We start from the raw sequence: 17425 nt of genomic DNA, 5'->3' as shown, positions 1-17425 counted from the left end.
GAGAGAGAGAGAGAGAGAGAGAGAGAGACTGCTGGAAAAGTGGGCGCACACACCCTCCAAAGCGGGAGAAAAGCTAGGCGTGGGCTGGGGAGGGGCGGGGGGCGGGCTGGAGGTGGAGGGGGGGGGGATGGCCAGGGCTGCGCCACGTCGTCGGATCCTGACTCCCCCCTCCCCTCCCCCCGCCCCAGGCGCCCGCGGGGCCCTCTCCACTCTGCCGGTGGCCCGCAGGGCACAAGGTGAGGCCGGGCTGGACAGCTCCTGCTCTGATCTGCCGGCTCCCGTCCCCTCCACCGCTGCCCCGCTGCCCCGAGGTCCGCACACACTGCCCACGTCGGTGTCTGCTGAGCGCTCCGACGTGTCCACCAGTGTTTCCAAACTTGGAAAGGGCGGGGGAGGGCGGGGGGATGGGGAGGGCGGAGGTATGCAGACAGCGAGTCAGAGTTTCCCCTTGAAAGCCTCAAAAGTGTCCACGTCCTCAAAAAGAATGGAACCAATTTAAGAAGCCAGCCCCTTGGCCACGTCCCTCCCCCCCTGCGCTCCCTCCTCTGCGCCCCCGCAGTCTCCTCCCAGCTGTGGCTGCCCGGGCCCCCAGCCCCAGCCTTCCCATTGGTGGAAGCGCGCTTGGAGGCACCCTCGGGCCAGGGAAACTTGGGCCGTATAAATAGGGCAGATCCGGGCTTTATTATTTTAGCACCAAGGCGGCAGGAGGTTTCGGCTCAGTTGGAGGTACAGGCCACGACTGCATGCCTGCGCCCGCCAGGTGATACCTCCGCCGGTGACCCAGGGCTCTGCGACACAAGGAGTCTGCATGTCTAAGTGGTAGACATGCTCAGCTTTGTGGATACGCGGACTTTGTTGCTGCTTGCAGTAACTTCGTGCCTAGCAACATGCCAATGTAAGTGCCTTCAGCTTGTTTGGGGCCGCGGGGGAGAGAGAGTGTAGACGGTTGGGCAAAGAAGAAAAGGAAAGTCTAAACTAAGTTCGCGGTGCAGCTTGGAGGGAAGGCTCCCTGGCATGTAAATAAGAGACGTGTAACTTGTCTGAGAAATGAAACCATAAAAAGCCCCGACTCGCCAAACGTTAGGGAACTTTTCTCTGAACTCGGAGTGAGACTGTTTAACTTGATCTGTTCAGGTTAGTGAAGCTCAAAGGGAACAGGTCTTTCCCCCTGTGATGGGATAGGACAACTGATGTGATGAAGGCCCTAACAGGCCCCATGACTGCACTGATGCCCTCCGTGTAGAACTTGAGACCTGCTTTGGAGAACTTGAGACCTGCTTTGGAAACCCCTCTGTTTTGTAATATAAAACTAATCCCCTAAGGGCTTTTTCTCTTCTGGGTGATTTAAGACTTGTCTGGATGATGATGATGATGATGATGATGATGATGATGATGATGCGCCCTCTGCAGGAAGGACCATGAAAGTGCAGGGGACCAGGCCCTAAGCTAATGGGAGACTCTCAGGTTTACACAGAGAGGTTGTCTGCCTGTCTGATTAAAGCCATTCCCAGTAGCTAGTCAGTGTATTCTGGGGAGGAAAATGGATGCTACTTGGAATGGACACAATTACGAAAAGTAATATTAGCTTCTCAATTCATTACCTGGTTATGGAAATGGTAACATTATTTAATCAAATCTTCCCTGTCTTTTGTTGAGCCTGAGAGTTCAACGTGTTTCCAACGACAGCAGATATTCTGAACACAAGTTGGGAAATATCAACACTGATCTGAGACCCAAGAGATTGTTTTGTTTTTTTTTCCTCATGACTTTGCCACTAATTTACCATGTGACCTTGGGCAAATCAAACTGAGCCTTTCCTAAAATGCAGGATAGAGATTAGAAGGACCCCAAGGCCACTTCCCAGCTGCAGGTTTTATGACCAGACTGCCACATCAAGATAGAGTGAAGAAAACCAGTCCATTTTTTGTGTTGAAAATGGCTGCCTAATTACCAGACAAAGATAGTGACTTGATGGAGTTTGAGCGCTGTCTGGCCACACCCAACACTCCAAAAAGTTTGCTCCAGCCACATGCCACAGTGTCTACAATTGCATCATTACCATTGCAGTTTTTTGTGTGTTTTCTTCCTTCGTCCACTTATAGTATACATACTGTGGATACTAAGGAGTAACGGCATCGAACAAATTCACATCACCAAGTTCTTTCTTTATGAGATCAGAGGGTGGGAGGAAAGAGCTGGCTCCTAGAGAAAAGATGAAACAGACCTAGGGAAATTTGAAGGCAACTAACTCACCTTCTGATCCACAGCCAATTGCGGTCTGGAATGAATATTACCAAATACACATTCTTTAAAATGGATCCGTCTGAGTAACTAAAAGTCAAATATCCAAAATCATAAGGACTTCCGTTAATCAAGTCCATGCATAATTATTCTTCCTGCTGATGGACAAAATGAAGTAAACATATCATTTTCTTAATTTAAAAGTAATTTTCATAAATTGCCCTTAAATGTCAGTGCTGGATGTGGTCCACCCTCCTGAATTGTGACTATTGCAACAGATGTTCTCACTCCAAATGACACACTTCTTGGCCACCTAATTAAAGCAATTTGGGGGGGAGATTCATCTTATTGCCAGCTTGGCCACACTTATATCCTATGTTAACCTATAATTTTTATATCATAGGAGAGGAGTTCAGTCTTAAGGACTTAAAGCAATTATCACAAAGGAGGGAATATTATTTTAGTGTATTTTCCCTATTATTTTTCAAGATTTTTTAATCCAGTTTTTCCATTTATACAGAGCAATTCCTTCTAAGGGGAAAAAGTAATACATATTGGTAAAATTAACTTACCTATTTAAGTGAACCAATTTAAAGCAAAATTTCAGATGTCTAAATGAATCCATGTTCATGGTGACTAATTTGCCAGTTAGACTTTTTTGAAAAAAAAGTAACATTAAGATTGGTACAAAATTAGTGAAGTACTAAGTAACCTTAAGGTTTTATAAAAACCAAAGTCTACTTTAGGTAACATACTTTCCTAAATCTTCCCTTTTTCATATTTACATTAAAAATTATCTAAACCATAAATAATTTCTTCATCAACCTACTGGTCTTGATACCTGTGTACTTTACCAGCTTAATTTCTAAGCATTAGAAATATCCTTCAGACACATTAGTATTTCACAGATTTATAAAATAGTAAATAATTAACTATTCAAATCAAAATAGTTCCATGTTAATATTTCATGCAAATCACCTTGCTGATCCCTGCCATACTTTTGACCTTCATAATTTCCAAGTCATTAGAATATCCTTAATTAAAAAAAAAGCAGTTGGTTCTTTAATTAGGTAAGTTAATTTATAGACTAATATATCTATTTGATGATCACTGATACTGGTCAATGAAATAATACTAATAACTATTTCCTATTTTCCCATTTCTTCTACAGCTTTAAAAGAGGTGAGTAAAATTATTTTGATAATTTTTTTTATATACTTTGATTGCCTTGGCCACAGTAATTTCCTCTTTGGGGAAGGCTACCTTGGTTTTGACCAAACTGGATTCCCAAGAAAATCATCAAGAGTTATGTCGTCAAACCTTTCTGGCTGCCTTAGAAAGTACCCACCCCCATTTCTAAAATGGGCGGGGCTACTGAATAAGACCAATCTCATAAGAACACCCATAAGAAATAGAGAGTAAATAATCCAGTGGAAGTTTGGGTTTTAGCATCAGCTACCATAGAGCAGAAGACCTCACAGCTAGAGAATCTTGTCATTCCCCTGGAATTACTTGCAAGTATTATGAACAAATACTTTGTTCATGAATTGAATTTGAGGCATAATTACAGATAAGTATATATTTTGGTTCTATACATATTTTATTTTATTTATTTATGTAATTTAAACTTGTACTTTGAAATTTAAAGGTAATATTAATGCACAGTATATATACTTTATAACTATATTTGTATACTACATGAAAATGAGATTCATTTAAAAATACATGTATACAATTTTCCTCATAATAATCTTTCACTTATTCTTTTCTAGGAAACTGCAAGAAAGGTAAGAGTCTAATACTTCTCAATAGTATCTGAAATAATCAGTGATAACTTTTAATTCTACTAAATTTATAGTAGACTATAAAAGAAAAAGACTTTGCCAAGACTTGCCCACATAACTATGCATTAGCTACACCATAAGATAAAGTAGCTTTGATGTTTAAGATAAAGTTTTATCTTCCAGAATCACCTCTAATTATACTTATAAAAAGTGGTGATCTACCTAGTAAAGACAAAAAGAAAGACTCGTTTTTATTCTGAAGATGAAATGACTATTATGTTAATTATAGGTAATAGATGATAGTTTATTTTAAAGGGCTTTGACTATATAAATATGATGTTAACGATGTAACAAAATGGTAATTTTACCCACAGACACCATCTTTCTAAAAATAGTAGTTATAATATTGGCCTAATGACTGGGGACTAGAGTCTCCAATCTCCCAGTTTAAAAATATTACATGTAATTATAATAAAAACAATATACTCTTGTACTCTGCTATTTTTTATAGCTATTATCTAATAACATTGTAGTTAGATCAGTCTCACCGACTAATTTCTATTAAGAATGCTTTGCTTGTTCACTGGAAATTGCTTAGACATTTAGAATTGTGCTATTTGTATCTTCCTCGTAGGGCCCAAATGGAGATAGAGGACCACGTGGAGAAAGGGTATGTAATTTTTGAACTATTAAAGGGCTTTGGCCCGTAATTGAATAATTACACACTAGAAACTACCGAAGACTGACAATTTATAGGAATATTATATATCCAGGTAATTGTACCACCTTTTAAGCAGATAATGCTCTACTACAGAAGAAGCAAATGAGCATTATTATATATAATCAATATTCTTTTCAAGTTAAGATTATCCTTCAAAAAAAGCAAAACTATTACAGACAGCCATGTTCTTTGCATGGTCTTTCTTTCTTTGTTTTTGGATGACCTGTCCAACACATACATAATGGAAATGTATCTACCTACCACCACATAGTCCTTACCTTTTTAATACATTTGTTTGCTTTTCAATTGAGATGTCGTATGTAGCTGGGAATAATAGTGAAATATCAGTCAACCTGTCATAAATGTGCAAATTAGGCTTACATTTTATTCATAATATGCTTAGATCCCTGCTATGTTTATTTGGCATATATGGTTTTGCATTATATGATGCTTTTGCCAATACATAAATACCTGTATCTTATATCTTTTGGAAAGTGCAGACTTAAACGTATTCTGCTCAAATGAAGCATTAGAGATGGCATTATGTCGGTAAATTACTTTAACGACATAAGTAGTGTTAATGGTAGGAAATCTGCAGGATTTTCTACCCTGCGATAAAACTGCTTTATTAATTATCACATTAATTAATCTGTTATTCATACATAACATACCAAAACAATGGAATAAGTTCATCACAGTCAGAAACTGACAATCAATATGCATAGCTCATCACTTTGCACTGTTACCCACATAAAGTTTATGGAATCATACATTTTAGCTATAATTTCTACCTTTATTTGAATGCTGGAGCTCCATTATGAATTAATATTCAATGGCTGAAATAGTCCTGCTCACAGAGAAACTACCTTGCCTTGTGTCTTCTTCATATATCAGTTACTAAACCTCCTTCTAAAATACTCTTGTCATAAGTCAGTTTTAATCAGAGACAAATATGGCATATTAAACTTCCACACCACTTGCACATTGAAAGGCCTGAACAACTAATTTTACCACATGTATTCTTAGGTATCCTTTTTCATGTATACATTCCTATGGGATCTGTCTAATCCTGACCTAATTTGCTTTTCACATAACAGGGTCCACCAGGCCCACCAGGCAAAGATGGTGCTGATGGTATCCCAGGCCTTCCTGGCCCACCTGGTCCTCCTGGCCCCCCTGGTCTTGGCGGGGTAAGTGTCTGCTGTAGTTTTAACATTTATCTAACTTCAGTTTCTTATACCTCTATTGGAAGAAGACTCATTGTACAATTTATTTTTAGCAGTTAAGTTTGCTATGTGAATATTAGTATATTTTATTTCCTTTCTTTGGTTTCTTCATTCAAAATTCTGCCTTGCCCGTCTCTTTATGAGCTCTTGCCAATGACAGGACTGGTCTTTGTGTGCACTGAAGGTGGCTGCAGCCCTCGCGACCATTATTTAATTTGAGAATTTAATATCTTTCATCAGTAGGGCACAAATAAGAGGTGTTGCGTTATTAAAGAGCTTGATTAGGTTGAATTATAACTGAAATCCTTGCTCTTAAGCAATTTCGCAAACATTCTACTCGTTTTGTTCTCCTTGGCTTGAAGTCTGCTGAACCAACATTCAAGCAGTTCAGTTTTAATTTGCTTGAAACTAATTTGAGAAAAGTACATTTCCCTTTTTCATGAATATCTTCTTTTAGCTTTATGTCCTTAACAATGACATGAGTGCCAAATGGCCTCGCTGCAGGAAGGAAAACATATTTGTTTAATTGGTTAGCACTATGAATCAGAAGTCTGCTTCCAATACTCCACTGTATGCCAGTAAAATAAGACCTTTCTCCCCCAAAGATCTTATTATGATTGCTTATCTACTGGTTGCATTAAAAGGCACCTTCTTTAATAGATCTACCACTATAAGAGAGATCTTTAACAGTAAAGTTATTACTGTGAACTATTTTTAAAAAGTTTAATCTTCTAAGGGGCATTTTAATTTAATTTCCCTCTAAACTTGAAAACTCCTTATATCTTTTTTGAAACTCCAGCAAGAAAAAGGTCTCTTAGTCATTTTGTATAGTTCTGGAGGAGTGAGGCAACAGGTGGACATGCAGAGTTGGTCTCAGCTTAATTATCAGAGGCCTACAGTGACTTTTAAAGTTTAGAAAACTCCCCTTCCTCAGTGGAGGGGTTGGAGATGGGAGTGGAGAGAGAGGATGAACATAGCATGAAAGGGCTTGATAAATAAGGCAGGGGAGCTCCCCACTTCAAACTAGGTATGGATTAAATTTAAAATGTGTGTATTTCCCTGACTTTTTAGGAATTTAGCTTGATATGGAATTCTAAAGTAATAATTATATCAAAAGCATTGCTCCCTTTTAAAGAACAACCAAAATATCTTTACAAGTAGAATAAGAAAATGAACTACAGGGCTGGTAATTATTATGCTTAAGTTTAATATATACATATGTTTGTTTATTTTATCCTCCTCTAGAACTTTGCTGCCCAGTTCGATGGAAAAGGAGTTGGACTTGGCCCTGGACCAATGGTATGCTTATCTCTTTTTACCTTAGCCCAAAAATTACTGACTAGAGAATCTCTTTTATGTTAAGTTTCACAATGCCATTTATTTAGCTACCTAGATAGCATTCAATACTTAGATCAGATAAAAGCAGCAACTTTTTTTGGTATTCAAATACATAAATAAATCTAAGCCTAGTTTAAGGGAGTTCAATTTTCTCTACAAACATGCCTCCTTAGAATAAATCAGATATTTATATCAAAGAAATAATCTCTGGACACAGTAATCATAACTTAGATAAATCAATTTGATTCAAAAGAGTGACTACTCTGATTAAAATTTTTACACCCTTTGATATTGTTTCAAATTTCAAGCATCGTTAGAGACACAGAAGTATTACATTTTATAAACTTGTTGGAAAGGATCAGCAAGTTCTAGTCCAGACCATTCATTTTATAACTAGAGAGCTTAAGCCCTTTCCTGAGGTCATGCAGGTGGCTAATGAAAGACTAGGACTAACCGCCAGACAAGACGTCTGATATTGGATGGCATCGTGCATCTAGTGCTTGGATAAAATACTAATTTATTCAACAAGTATTTCTCAGGCCTTCAATGAACCCCAAATTGTAATATGCATTGGGGATATAATAGTAAATATGATAGATTCTCACCCTCCCTCAAGGAGTTGGAAATGTAGGAAATGTTTCTTTTTATTCATTTTGATTAAAATTCTTTTTTAGTCTATTAACTACAAATTAATAGGAGAGAATGTGAGTAAAATTTAGCACTTATATCACTCAGCACAAATATTCATCAATATATGCTATAATTTGAGTGACATTTAGAAAAGTTTCCTATATGATTATGACAATGATGATCTATCTTTAATAAGTGAATCTTTTAACAAGCATTAGTGAGAGCTGTTAAGGAAAAAAAACTGATATGAGCATGCAACAGTATATATTATGTATAAAATAGAGGGAAAATATGTTGAAGTTAAAACATTAAGTTGATTAACCCCTACAGTTTAATGCACACATAAAACTTAGGGATTTTAATTAATTGTTTCCAAACGAAGGCATTTATCTGCCCAAAGCTAACATGGTCCTTGAAAAATAAATTTCACCTGGAAAATGCATTCAGTACTCTATCTTCAGAAGAAGATGTTTGGCTGGAGTTAATGGTCCACAATAAACTAATACACTATAAGGGCAAGATAATATTTTCTGTAAATTAAAACTCTCACTTGAAAGTTATGTGCCTTTAATTGATGATTTGCAATTTCCTGACTTTTCCTGGTAATTTAAAACCTTCATGTAGGAAATTAAGAATTAGAGATTTCTTTTTGCCTTTGTTTACATTGGATATTTGAAGTCAGCCACTTCAACTAATGCTGGACATTAGTTGAAATGGCTAATTTCAACTAAGCAGTACCTATATTTCAAGAAGAAGTTAAAGGGGAAAAAACACATCACTAAAAAAAAAAAAAAAGACTACATAAGCCCAGAAAATTAATATGGATTTCAGATTCCCCTGACTTTGGAACACCTCTCTGGGGGGCATAGACAGAGTGTTTTACTTTTAAATATCAATAAAATATTATTTAAGCTTGCACATCCACACACATTCACAGACATATGTAATCAACAGATATGTGTTTCACAAATAGGAAATATAGGCAGCAATAAAGCATTAAAATAATTTTCCATGTTCGAAAATCAATAACTATAAAACCCTAGAGGGTTCTTCCCTGAATTAATGAGTAATCATTGTCTGTCTCACAGCCTCCACAAAATAAACTCCTTTTTATGTAAATGAACTTGTGGCAAATACATGGAAAAATGAATAAATATAATTAAAAATTCATGCTGTCAAAGGAAATTATTTTTTAATGTATACCTAAAAAGATATTTGGATTGAAAAGTGACAGTTTCTTTGAATGTCGAGGCAATTTCCAAGACCAAATAAATAATTCTTATAATTAAGATGATGTGCCTTTTCATAAAATTCATATTATTTCACTCTTGGCATTAACACAGTGGGGCAGGCTTGACAGCAGAGTCCCTATGTGTCATGAACAAATTACCGGAGACTTGTCTGTGTGATATTTTCAGCAATAAAGAAATGGCCCCTACAGAAGAGCTTGCATGGGCATTGATTACTGCAAAGGGAAATCAAGAATGGATATTTACCTTGCAAACTAGTAACACTATTTTACTCTACTTATGTGCTACAGAATAAAGAACAAAGGGGAGAACCATCGGTTTCCATTCAGGCCATATTTTCAATAATAATATTATACAATAGACTCGTCCAGTCCAATGTTTCAATAATATTTTACTTTTCCTTTACCCCTCATTACATCCAATTTTGTTTGACATTTTCATCAGTCACCGACAGCCCTTAAAGGAGCTATTAGGTTATAACAAACCTCCCTCTAGTCATTAAGAAGGATTCTCTTATCCTTTTCAATTTATGCCCCTGGGGCAATAAAAAATATCCATTTCTTAGCGAAGGATGACTTGGGAGATGACGTATGATCAAGGGAATCCAAATGGAAATGCTTCGTCAGCTGCATAGAAGGCAGGCACGTATTCTGAACTATGCAAGACTGATTCACTTCACTGCATTTGAACAATCTCAGTATGTCCACTGTGCATAATTTTAAGGGCTGTGTGGCCTTCCCATCTAATTTGCATTGAGTTCTACTGACTTGGGTTAGTAACGAAGGAAAGGCAGAGGCAGAGTAATAGTGGAGGAAACTTGGGTCCTTAAATGCTTCCTTGGAGAAGGGCAAACACGAAGAAATAAAACCATGGCCATTCTGTCCCGCTGTCCCATTACAAAACGTCTGTGGTGATGGCTCCAACCCTACCCAGGGCCATGACCACTGTCAGTGCTAACTCTGTCTGTCCTGTTTCCAGGGTCTGATGGGACCCAGAGGCCCTCCTGGAGCAGCTGGAGCCCCTGTAAGTACAAAAAGCCTGTGGAAAAATAAAAAAAAATAAAGCCTTTATGTAAAAAGCTTTTACGTAAAACGATAGAATTAAATAAAGGCTTGAAGTGTGGCGTATTGTTTTCTCTTAGGGCCCTCAAGGTTTCCAAGGACCTGCTGGTGAGCCTGGTGAACCTGGTCAAACTGTAAGTACATTCATCTCCTTTGTGATTAGTACCTTTTTTAAAAAAGAATGTATTAATATATCCTAACACAATGATGGTCTCCCATTCTCTAGGGTCCTGCGGGTTCTCGTGGTCCAGCTGGCCCTCCCGGCAAGGCCGGTGAGGACGTAAGTATTTACTCTTAAGCATTTCCAAGTGCCATTTAAATCCTCCTTCCTCAACGAGAGTTCCTAGCTTCAAATGAAGTATTCTGCCAAGAGCCAAATATGCCCGACATAACTGTCCCCATATGGAAAACAGTATGTTAATGAAATATTAATTAATTGGATTGTATTTAAGAAAATAGAATTGTTCATTAAATATATATTTGGATCCACATTTTTATGTGATGCCATTTTTCCCTATTGTGAAAACCAAGATCCCCCCACTTTCATCAGAGAGTTTGCCAAGGAAAGGTTAACCCGATAACACTTCTGTGTTTCAGGGTCACCCTGGAAAACCCGGCCGACCTGGCGAGAGAGGAGTTGTTGGGCCACAGGTAAGACTTTTTACAGCAGTAGATAGGCCAAACCTCAGAAGCATCTCACATATAAGATAGTTGCTAAAACTAAAATCAGTCTAAATAACAACCTAGAGGTCTGCATACTTATAACACTTATTGAAGGCATCTGACAAATAAGAATATGGGCATAGTTTTTATTAATGCAAATAATGTAATATCGATTACAGCAAACATACTATGAACCGCTAAACACAGTATTTTCTACAAACACCACAGTAATCGTTACTCAAATAGAGCAAGTTAATTTACTAGTCTGTGCTTAAAATATATTAGTCTTTGATTCCAAGCTTGAATTTTGATAAGAAATCTTTTGGAGAGAATAAATAATTGATTTTTTATTTGGAACAAAAACTTCATGTGTCTTCTTTGTGTGTGTGTTTTTAAGGGTGCTCGTGGTTTCCCTGGGACTCCTGGACTTCCTGGCTTCAAGGGCATTAGGGTGAGCACATTATTTTCCCCATGAGAGAAAATGTTGATTATTTTTAGAAAAAATCTCAACTATATTTAAAATTCTGGGTGACACATATTTGCATCCAAAGTCCTGGAGTTTGCCAGAGTGAAGAGAGTCAAAGAGTGAAGGATCGCTGGGAAGGAGCTTCTTTCCATCTGTTCATAGTTGCCAAGGAGCAGGGATCTCTACAGAGAAAATTGTATAAAACGGCTTAAGAGGTATTTACAGCATCTAAAGATAGGGAGATGATTAACGATGGAGAGGACTAAAGAGAGCAGCTCGTCTATATCCTTCCATTTCCCGTGCAGGGAGCTTTCCTAGGGAAAAGGGGGGGTGTTTGCCAGGTGCTGGAACCCCGGGACTGCATTCTACCGAAGCCGTCACAGGAGTTAGCCAGGAGATAGTAAGGGCAGAGACAGGTGTTTGATTTGACCGAGCGCTGTGATGGAACGACATTTTAATAATAAGGATTTGCCTTTCAGGGACACAATGGTCTGGATGGGTTGAAGGGACAGCCCGGTGCTCCAGGTATTAAGGTAAAACACTAAATCAGAAACGTTCTTTTTAAAACAATTGCGTGTAATTTCCCACCGCCACCAGGAAGTGTATTTTGACCAAAAGCTACTCATAGTCTAAAGAGTATCTTATTCTCTCTTCCATACTTCAAATCCCTCAATGGTGGGAACCATGGGATTTCTGTGACAAAAGGCCAATTCTTAATAATATTTATTTAATTCAATATCTGTTATACAGTTGAGATTCAATGTCAATAATTTTTTCCCTTCATCTCCTTTCTTCCTATAATTTCAGTTGATCTCTGCAGCCAAAATAAAAGTAAACAGACATAGAGTCACATATTAGGCCACTATATGTTATTTTAAACTGTAAATTCTTCTTTGCTTTGCACTAATTAGATAGATACATTCATGTCACAATACACTTTTCAGCCTCTTTGCTGTGATTTATCTATTCACACTCAAAAAATTTTTAATTAGGTAATTAAAGTCTCAGAAGTGTGTTATCTCTTGGCTAGGCTCTTCTCTGACAGCGTTTTCAACTCTAAAATGTTCTCTCTTCTATTAAGGAGATAATGTGATATTAAAGTGAATACCAACGTAATTACAAATTAATGAGTAACGAATACTAGCGGGACCAGAAATGAACATGAATATGGAGAATCTGTCCTAACTTTCCAGCTGCCACACAAATGGATAAGGTCAAACGCGTTCTCTCTAGAGCCTAATATAATAGCTCAGACTACTAATCAAAGCATCATGAAATGGTAAAGCTTGCAAGAAGCTCTGGGGACTTCCTCTTTTTACATCTGAGGGAAACTGAGGCTTAAAGAGAATGAGTGACTTGTCCAAAGTCACATTTAGTGATTAGAAGCACACAGGCTAGAATTCCTGACTCCCATTCCAGTGCCTGTTCCCAAAGAATACACGTCATATAGAATCCTACAAATGAAGGCTCCTTAACTGATCTCTCAAATCCTGTTTCTTCTGTGTCTAAGTCAGATTATCTTGAAGGAAAGTTCTTTTTACCTGTGCCAGGGCATCAAATTAAACCACCACTACCCTCACCAGCAGGTTTTTTACTCAAGTATATAGATTGGAAATAAAGGGCAGCTCCAAACATTATTACTAAGTTCAACTTTTCATGTATATTTTACAAAAATAAAAATAATGAGTGTTAAAATAAAGAAGGTAAAATATGGTAATATTAAAAGCAAATTTATCTTCTGTTCTTTCTTTTTCTGTGATCATTTCTAATATATAAGCCTAGTCTGAAAGATAGCCAAAATAAAAGGGGGAAATTGGAGTGGGGGTAACACTCAACCACATCTCCCTAGGGCTGTAATAGTTGGTATTATCCAAATAAAATCCATATTTTAGAACATTTTAAAATGTATGTATCATAATTAACAGTCTATATGTGTAAGAAATGTTACAAAATATATGAATGATTCAAATGAAAATAATAGGGCAAAAACTACGCAATCAGAAAAAAGTGTGTGTGTGTGTGTGTGTGTGTGAGTAACAAAACCTCAATTGTTTTCCATGTAGGGCGAACCTGGTGCCCCTGGTGAAAATGGAACTCCTGGTCAAGCAGTAAGTAATAATTACCTTATCGTAAACCTATATGTGTACACTCCTTGCAAGCTGGAACTTCTTTAATGTTTTTGCTAATTAATATTTCCCTCAGCATTGTATTCTTTGTTATTTTTCTAATAGCCTTCTGCATACTTCATTGAAATCTATTACCTTTTAGTTGGAATTCGAATAAGACCTATTTACTTCTGGTGGATTCTTGTGCATATTAGAAAATGGACAAAGTAAATGATGCCTGTGACTTTTTTAAATTTGGAATTCTGCATTCACTGAAAATATTTCTACTTTTAGGGAGCCCGTGGGCTGCCTGGTGAGCGAGGACGGGTTGGTGCCCCTGGCCCAGCTGTGAGTGCTTCTGTTTTTACTCATTTTCTCATCCTTTTGGAAGATCTTGTAGTAACTGCTATTTAACTTCCCTCTTGACTTTTCCTCTCTATGTTCTCCACAGGGTGCCCGCGGCAGTGATGGCAGTGTGGGCCCTGTGGGTCCTGCTGTAAGTTTTGACACTGAAGAGTGGGTGGTGGGAGCGATCTCCTTTATTAACTGCCTATGAAATAGCCCCATTTTAGATATCGGTGGGGTCTTTTGAAGGTTCTAATTATACATACTACCCCTGGGGCTTTTGAATGATGTATTAAGTAAAATCTACTCTACCTTGGATACCTTGAATGTCTTCCCTTTGCTAAGATACTAATGGCAACAGACCAGCTGTCAGTTTCTTCTCCGCCAATATTAAATAAGAGCAAGCCCTTCTAAGCCTTGCAATATTCTGTTGTTGTTGTTGCAAATTTACTGGGAGGAAATTTCTTACCACGTTCTACTTTGATTTCAGGGTCCCCTTGGGTCTGCTGGCCCTCCAGGCTTCCCAGGTGCCCCTGGCCCCAAGGTAAAAACACGGTGCAACTGTCATTATATTGATAAACATCTATAGGGATGAGAAAGATAGAGAATGAGTTTGCAGATAGATAATTTCAGAACAGGTACCTTCGTGGATACAGAACGTCCAGTTTTCTCTCTCCAGCTTTGAAATACTTCACCTCTCTGCACTTGAGCACTATGAGCATAGATAGAGATGGCAACATAGAAATGATCCTGTGGGCCTCCTCTGGGGTATACTCCCAAACTAGTGGGGATTGACTAGCTGAGAACCAGAGTCTCTACCATAGGGACACAGAGAGAGATGAAGCTAGCAGTGGTAGCCAGGATAGTAGAATCAGGATGGTAGCCAGGAAAATAAGATTCCAAACCCAAATCTGGTGGTACCAGACTAGATAAGGGAAATGACTGCAGTTCTGAAGAAATTTCATAAAATCGGTGTCCTAAAACTGGAGCTATGCTATTTCATTACTTGCTGGCTAATGCCCCAGTGTCATTCCCTCTTTTAGGGTGAAATTGGACCTGTTGGTAACCCTGGTCCTTCTGGTCCTGCTGGTCCCCGTGGTGAAGTGGGTCTTCCTGGTCTCTCTGGCCCCGTCGGACCTCCTGTAAGTAGCCACTGTCATTAACCTCACTTGGTGGAAGGGGGAAAGAAAGAGTGAAGCTGAGGTCACGGAAGAAGACAAATATTTATATTACCTGATATCTTTCTCCCTTCCTTTTTTTTTTTCTGTAGGGAAACCCTGGAGCCAATGGCCTGGCTGGTGCTAAGGGTGCTGCTGTGAGTATATGGTGGGGATGGAGGCAGGGAGGATGTTGGAAGGGGGCAATAGCTCAGATTTGCTGCTGCGGTTTTAATGGCACTAAATGAGTGCTGCCTCTCCTGTCCGTGGCTTCAAGATTGACCACGCTGCATTTTCCTTCACAGGGCCTGCCTGGCGTTGCTGGGGCCCCTGGCCTCCCTGGACCCCGAGGTATTCCTGGCCCTCCAGGTGCTGCTGGTGCTGCTGGTCCCAGAGGACTCATTGTGAGTGTCAGGGCTGTAGCTTTCATCATCCTGAAACCCCACCTCTACCACCCTTTCATTACCATCTAGACGTCCTCTGGTAGTTTCATGATTATCACTTTTTCCTTCCTTAGCATTTTTGACTGGTATTTCTTCTATAAGTGCTTGTACATGTATGTACAGTCTCTCCCTCCTGTTATCCTAGACGATCACCCAGAGGTCAGCGAGGCACATTTCAACACTATCAGTCGTGTCCTTTCCACCAACACTATTCCCCTGTTTCCCCTGTGAGACATTTCCACATGAACTGGACACATTTCTTAGAGAACATGAGTTTCTCTTTACCTTGATCTATAAACATTCCAAGGTGTTTGTCTGCAAGAAAGTTGTGACAAATGTCTGTCATTTGACCACTGTTTTGTATTCAACCCTAGGGTGAGCCTGGTCCAGCTGGTTCCAAAGGAGAGACTGGTAACAAGGGTGAGCCCGTAAGTAGTTCTATTATCATAATTTTATGAAGTTATTACTTTTTTAATCCCCAAAGTAATACTTTAACTTGTTTTTTAAGTTATCACTTTTTTTTCCACCCGGATATGACATCAAAATGATTTTTCCTATTCCCTCCTCTTTTTTTTTTTTTTTTTTTTTTTTATTAAACAGGGCTCTGCTGGAGCTCAAGGTCCTCCTGGTCCCAGTGGGGAAGAAGGAAAGAGAGGCACCGCTGGTGAAGCTGGCCCCGCTGGCCCCCCAGGACCTGCTGGGCTGAGAGTAGGTTCCAAATGCTCTTGACCAGACACACCAGAGACAGATGATAACACCCTTTCCCTGGGTGTTAATTGGTCAGAATTATTGAGTGCATTTTCTAGACGGAGGGAGCATCTGCTTTCCATCTGCTGTATTAAATCAGTGACTCACGTTTCGGCATGTTATAAAATAGATCTGGAAACAATGATGACCCACTTTTGCAAAATGCTTCCTCCAGACATTCCTTTGGTGTCCGGGTAAAAGTTTGCGACTTGGTTTGTGTTCATATCCCCCCCTTAAGGGAATCAAGATTGCTTGCCTCATGCCGTGTTTCAATAAACTCTGCCCCACCTGGTTCAAGGACCGTCTCCAATGCTCTTCTGTTTCATGTACTTTCTTACAGGGAAATCCTGGCTCTCGTGGTCTTCCTGGAGCTGATGGCAGAGCTGGTGTCATGGTAGGTTGTCTATTACTCATTTCCTGGGAAGGAGCTTGAGGCTTCTGGTGGTTGCTGTGTCATTCACTTCAGCCCTGCCCCTCCCCTTCTCTTTAACAGGGCCCTGCTGGTCCACGTGGTGCAACTGGTCCTGCTGGTGCTCGAGGTCCCAATGGAGATGCTGGTCGCCCTGGAGAGCCTGGTCTCATGGGACCCCGAGTAAGTTTCCGATTGATTCTGAGCAAGTAACACATGTCACTGTTTCCTTTTTAAAAAAGATGAATATTATTTGAAGGCGACAATAAAATAAATGAAAAGTAAACGTGTTAGCAGGCTTGATGATGGTTGCCTTATTAAATTTAGCTTCATCAAAGCCTAGTAGAGATTTTTTACACATTTGGTTAGTTCATAAATTTCCTATTTATTACTTGATACAATGGCTATGAGGTTTGGGGAAGAATGGATTTATTTTCATATATCCAAATTAGGTTAGTTCTATCAGCATGAATCTTTTATCTCAATTGGTGAGTTTTATATAAGGTATTCGTGAAATGTATTAGGGCTATACATTATCAGTTTATTAGATTCATAGTGAAATCATATTTCCAGCTATCACAAAGAGCTGTAATGTATTCAGCATCACACTTGCTATGGAGAAATGACCTTGAGACCCACAGCAATAGAGTAATTTTTTTGCCTCTGTTATCTCTTATGGATGGATATCAACTGTAACTGTACCATAAACAACTGATAAAGACATCAAACATAGCAATAAAAAAATCCACTTTGGAAAATTGCTTGCTAAAAGTATTTGTTTTCCTATGATGAGTAAATAACATGATATATTTTGCCCATATAGTATGTTGCTCAACAGT

General features: G+C 38.9%; 1 protein-coding gene across 2 annotated transcripts in view; it reads left to right on the top strand.

The window, feature by feature from the left end:
• Positions 1-477: 477 nt before the first annotated feature.
• COL1A2 (collagen type I alpha 2 chain) overlaps positions 478-17425 on the top strand; it is a 35398-nt gene continuing 18450 nt past the window's right edge. The window contains exons 1-21 of one of the 2 annotated variants that reach the window (XM_079785603.1): positions 478-936; positions 4660-4695; positions 5844-5936; positions 7218-7271; positions 10169-10213; positions 10332-10385; positions 10478-10531; positions 10849-10902; positions 11312-11365; positions 11860-11913; positions 13444-13488; positions 13780-13833; positions 13937-13981; positions 14321-14374; positions 14874-14972; positions 15101-15145; positions 15293-15391; positions 15805-15858; positions 16031-16138; positions 16518-16571; positions 16671-16769. In XM_079785603.1, the coding sequence (XP_079641729.1) occupies positions 826-936; positions 4660-4695; positions 5844-5936; positions 7218-7271; positions 10169-10213; positions 10332-10385; positions 10478-10531; positions 10849-10902; positions 11312-11365; positions 11860-11913; positions 13444-13488; positions 13780-13833; positions 13937-13981; positions 14321-14374; positions 14874-14972; positions 15101-15145; positions 15293-15391; positions 15805-15858; positions 16031-16138; positions 16518-16571; positions 16671-16769 (1365 nt within the window). In that variant the 5' untranslated portion in view covers positions 478-825. Of the gene's footprint in view, positions 937-3975; positions 4029-4659; positions 4696-5843; positions 5937-7217; positions 7272-10168; positions 10214-10331; positions 10386-10477; positions 10532-10848; positions 10903-11311; positions 11366-11859; positions 11914-13443; positions 13489-13779; positions 13834-13936; positions 13982-14320; positions 14375-14873; positions 14973-15100; positions 15146-15292; positions 15392-15804; positions 15859-16030; positions 16139-16517; positions 16572-16670; positions 16770-17425 lie in introns of those variants that run through there. The other variant, XM_079785602.1, reaches the window with a different exon arrangement.

This window comes from Cnephaeus nilssonii, assembly GCF_951640355.1.
Source record: "Cnephaeus nilssonii genome assembly, chromosome: 12".
In the NCBI taxonomy this organism is placed as follows: Eukaryota; Metazoa; Chordata; class Mammalia; order Chiroptera; family Vespertilionidae; genus Cnephaeus; species Cnephaeus nilssonii.
This window is presented reverse-complemented; position numbering and strand designations above follow the sequence as displayed.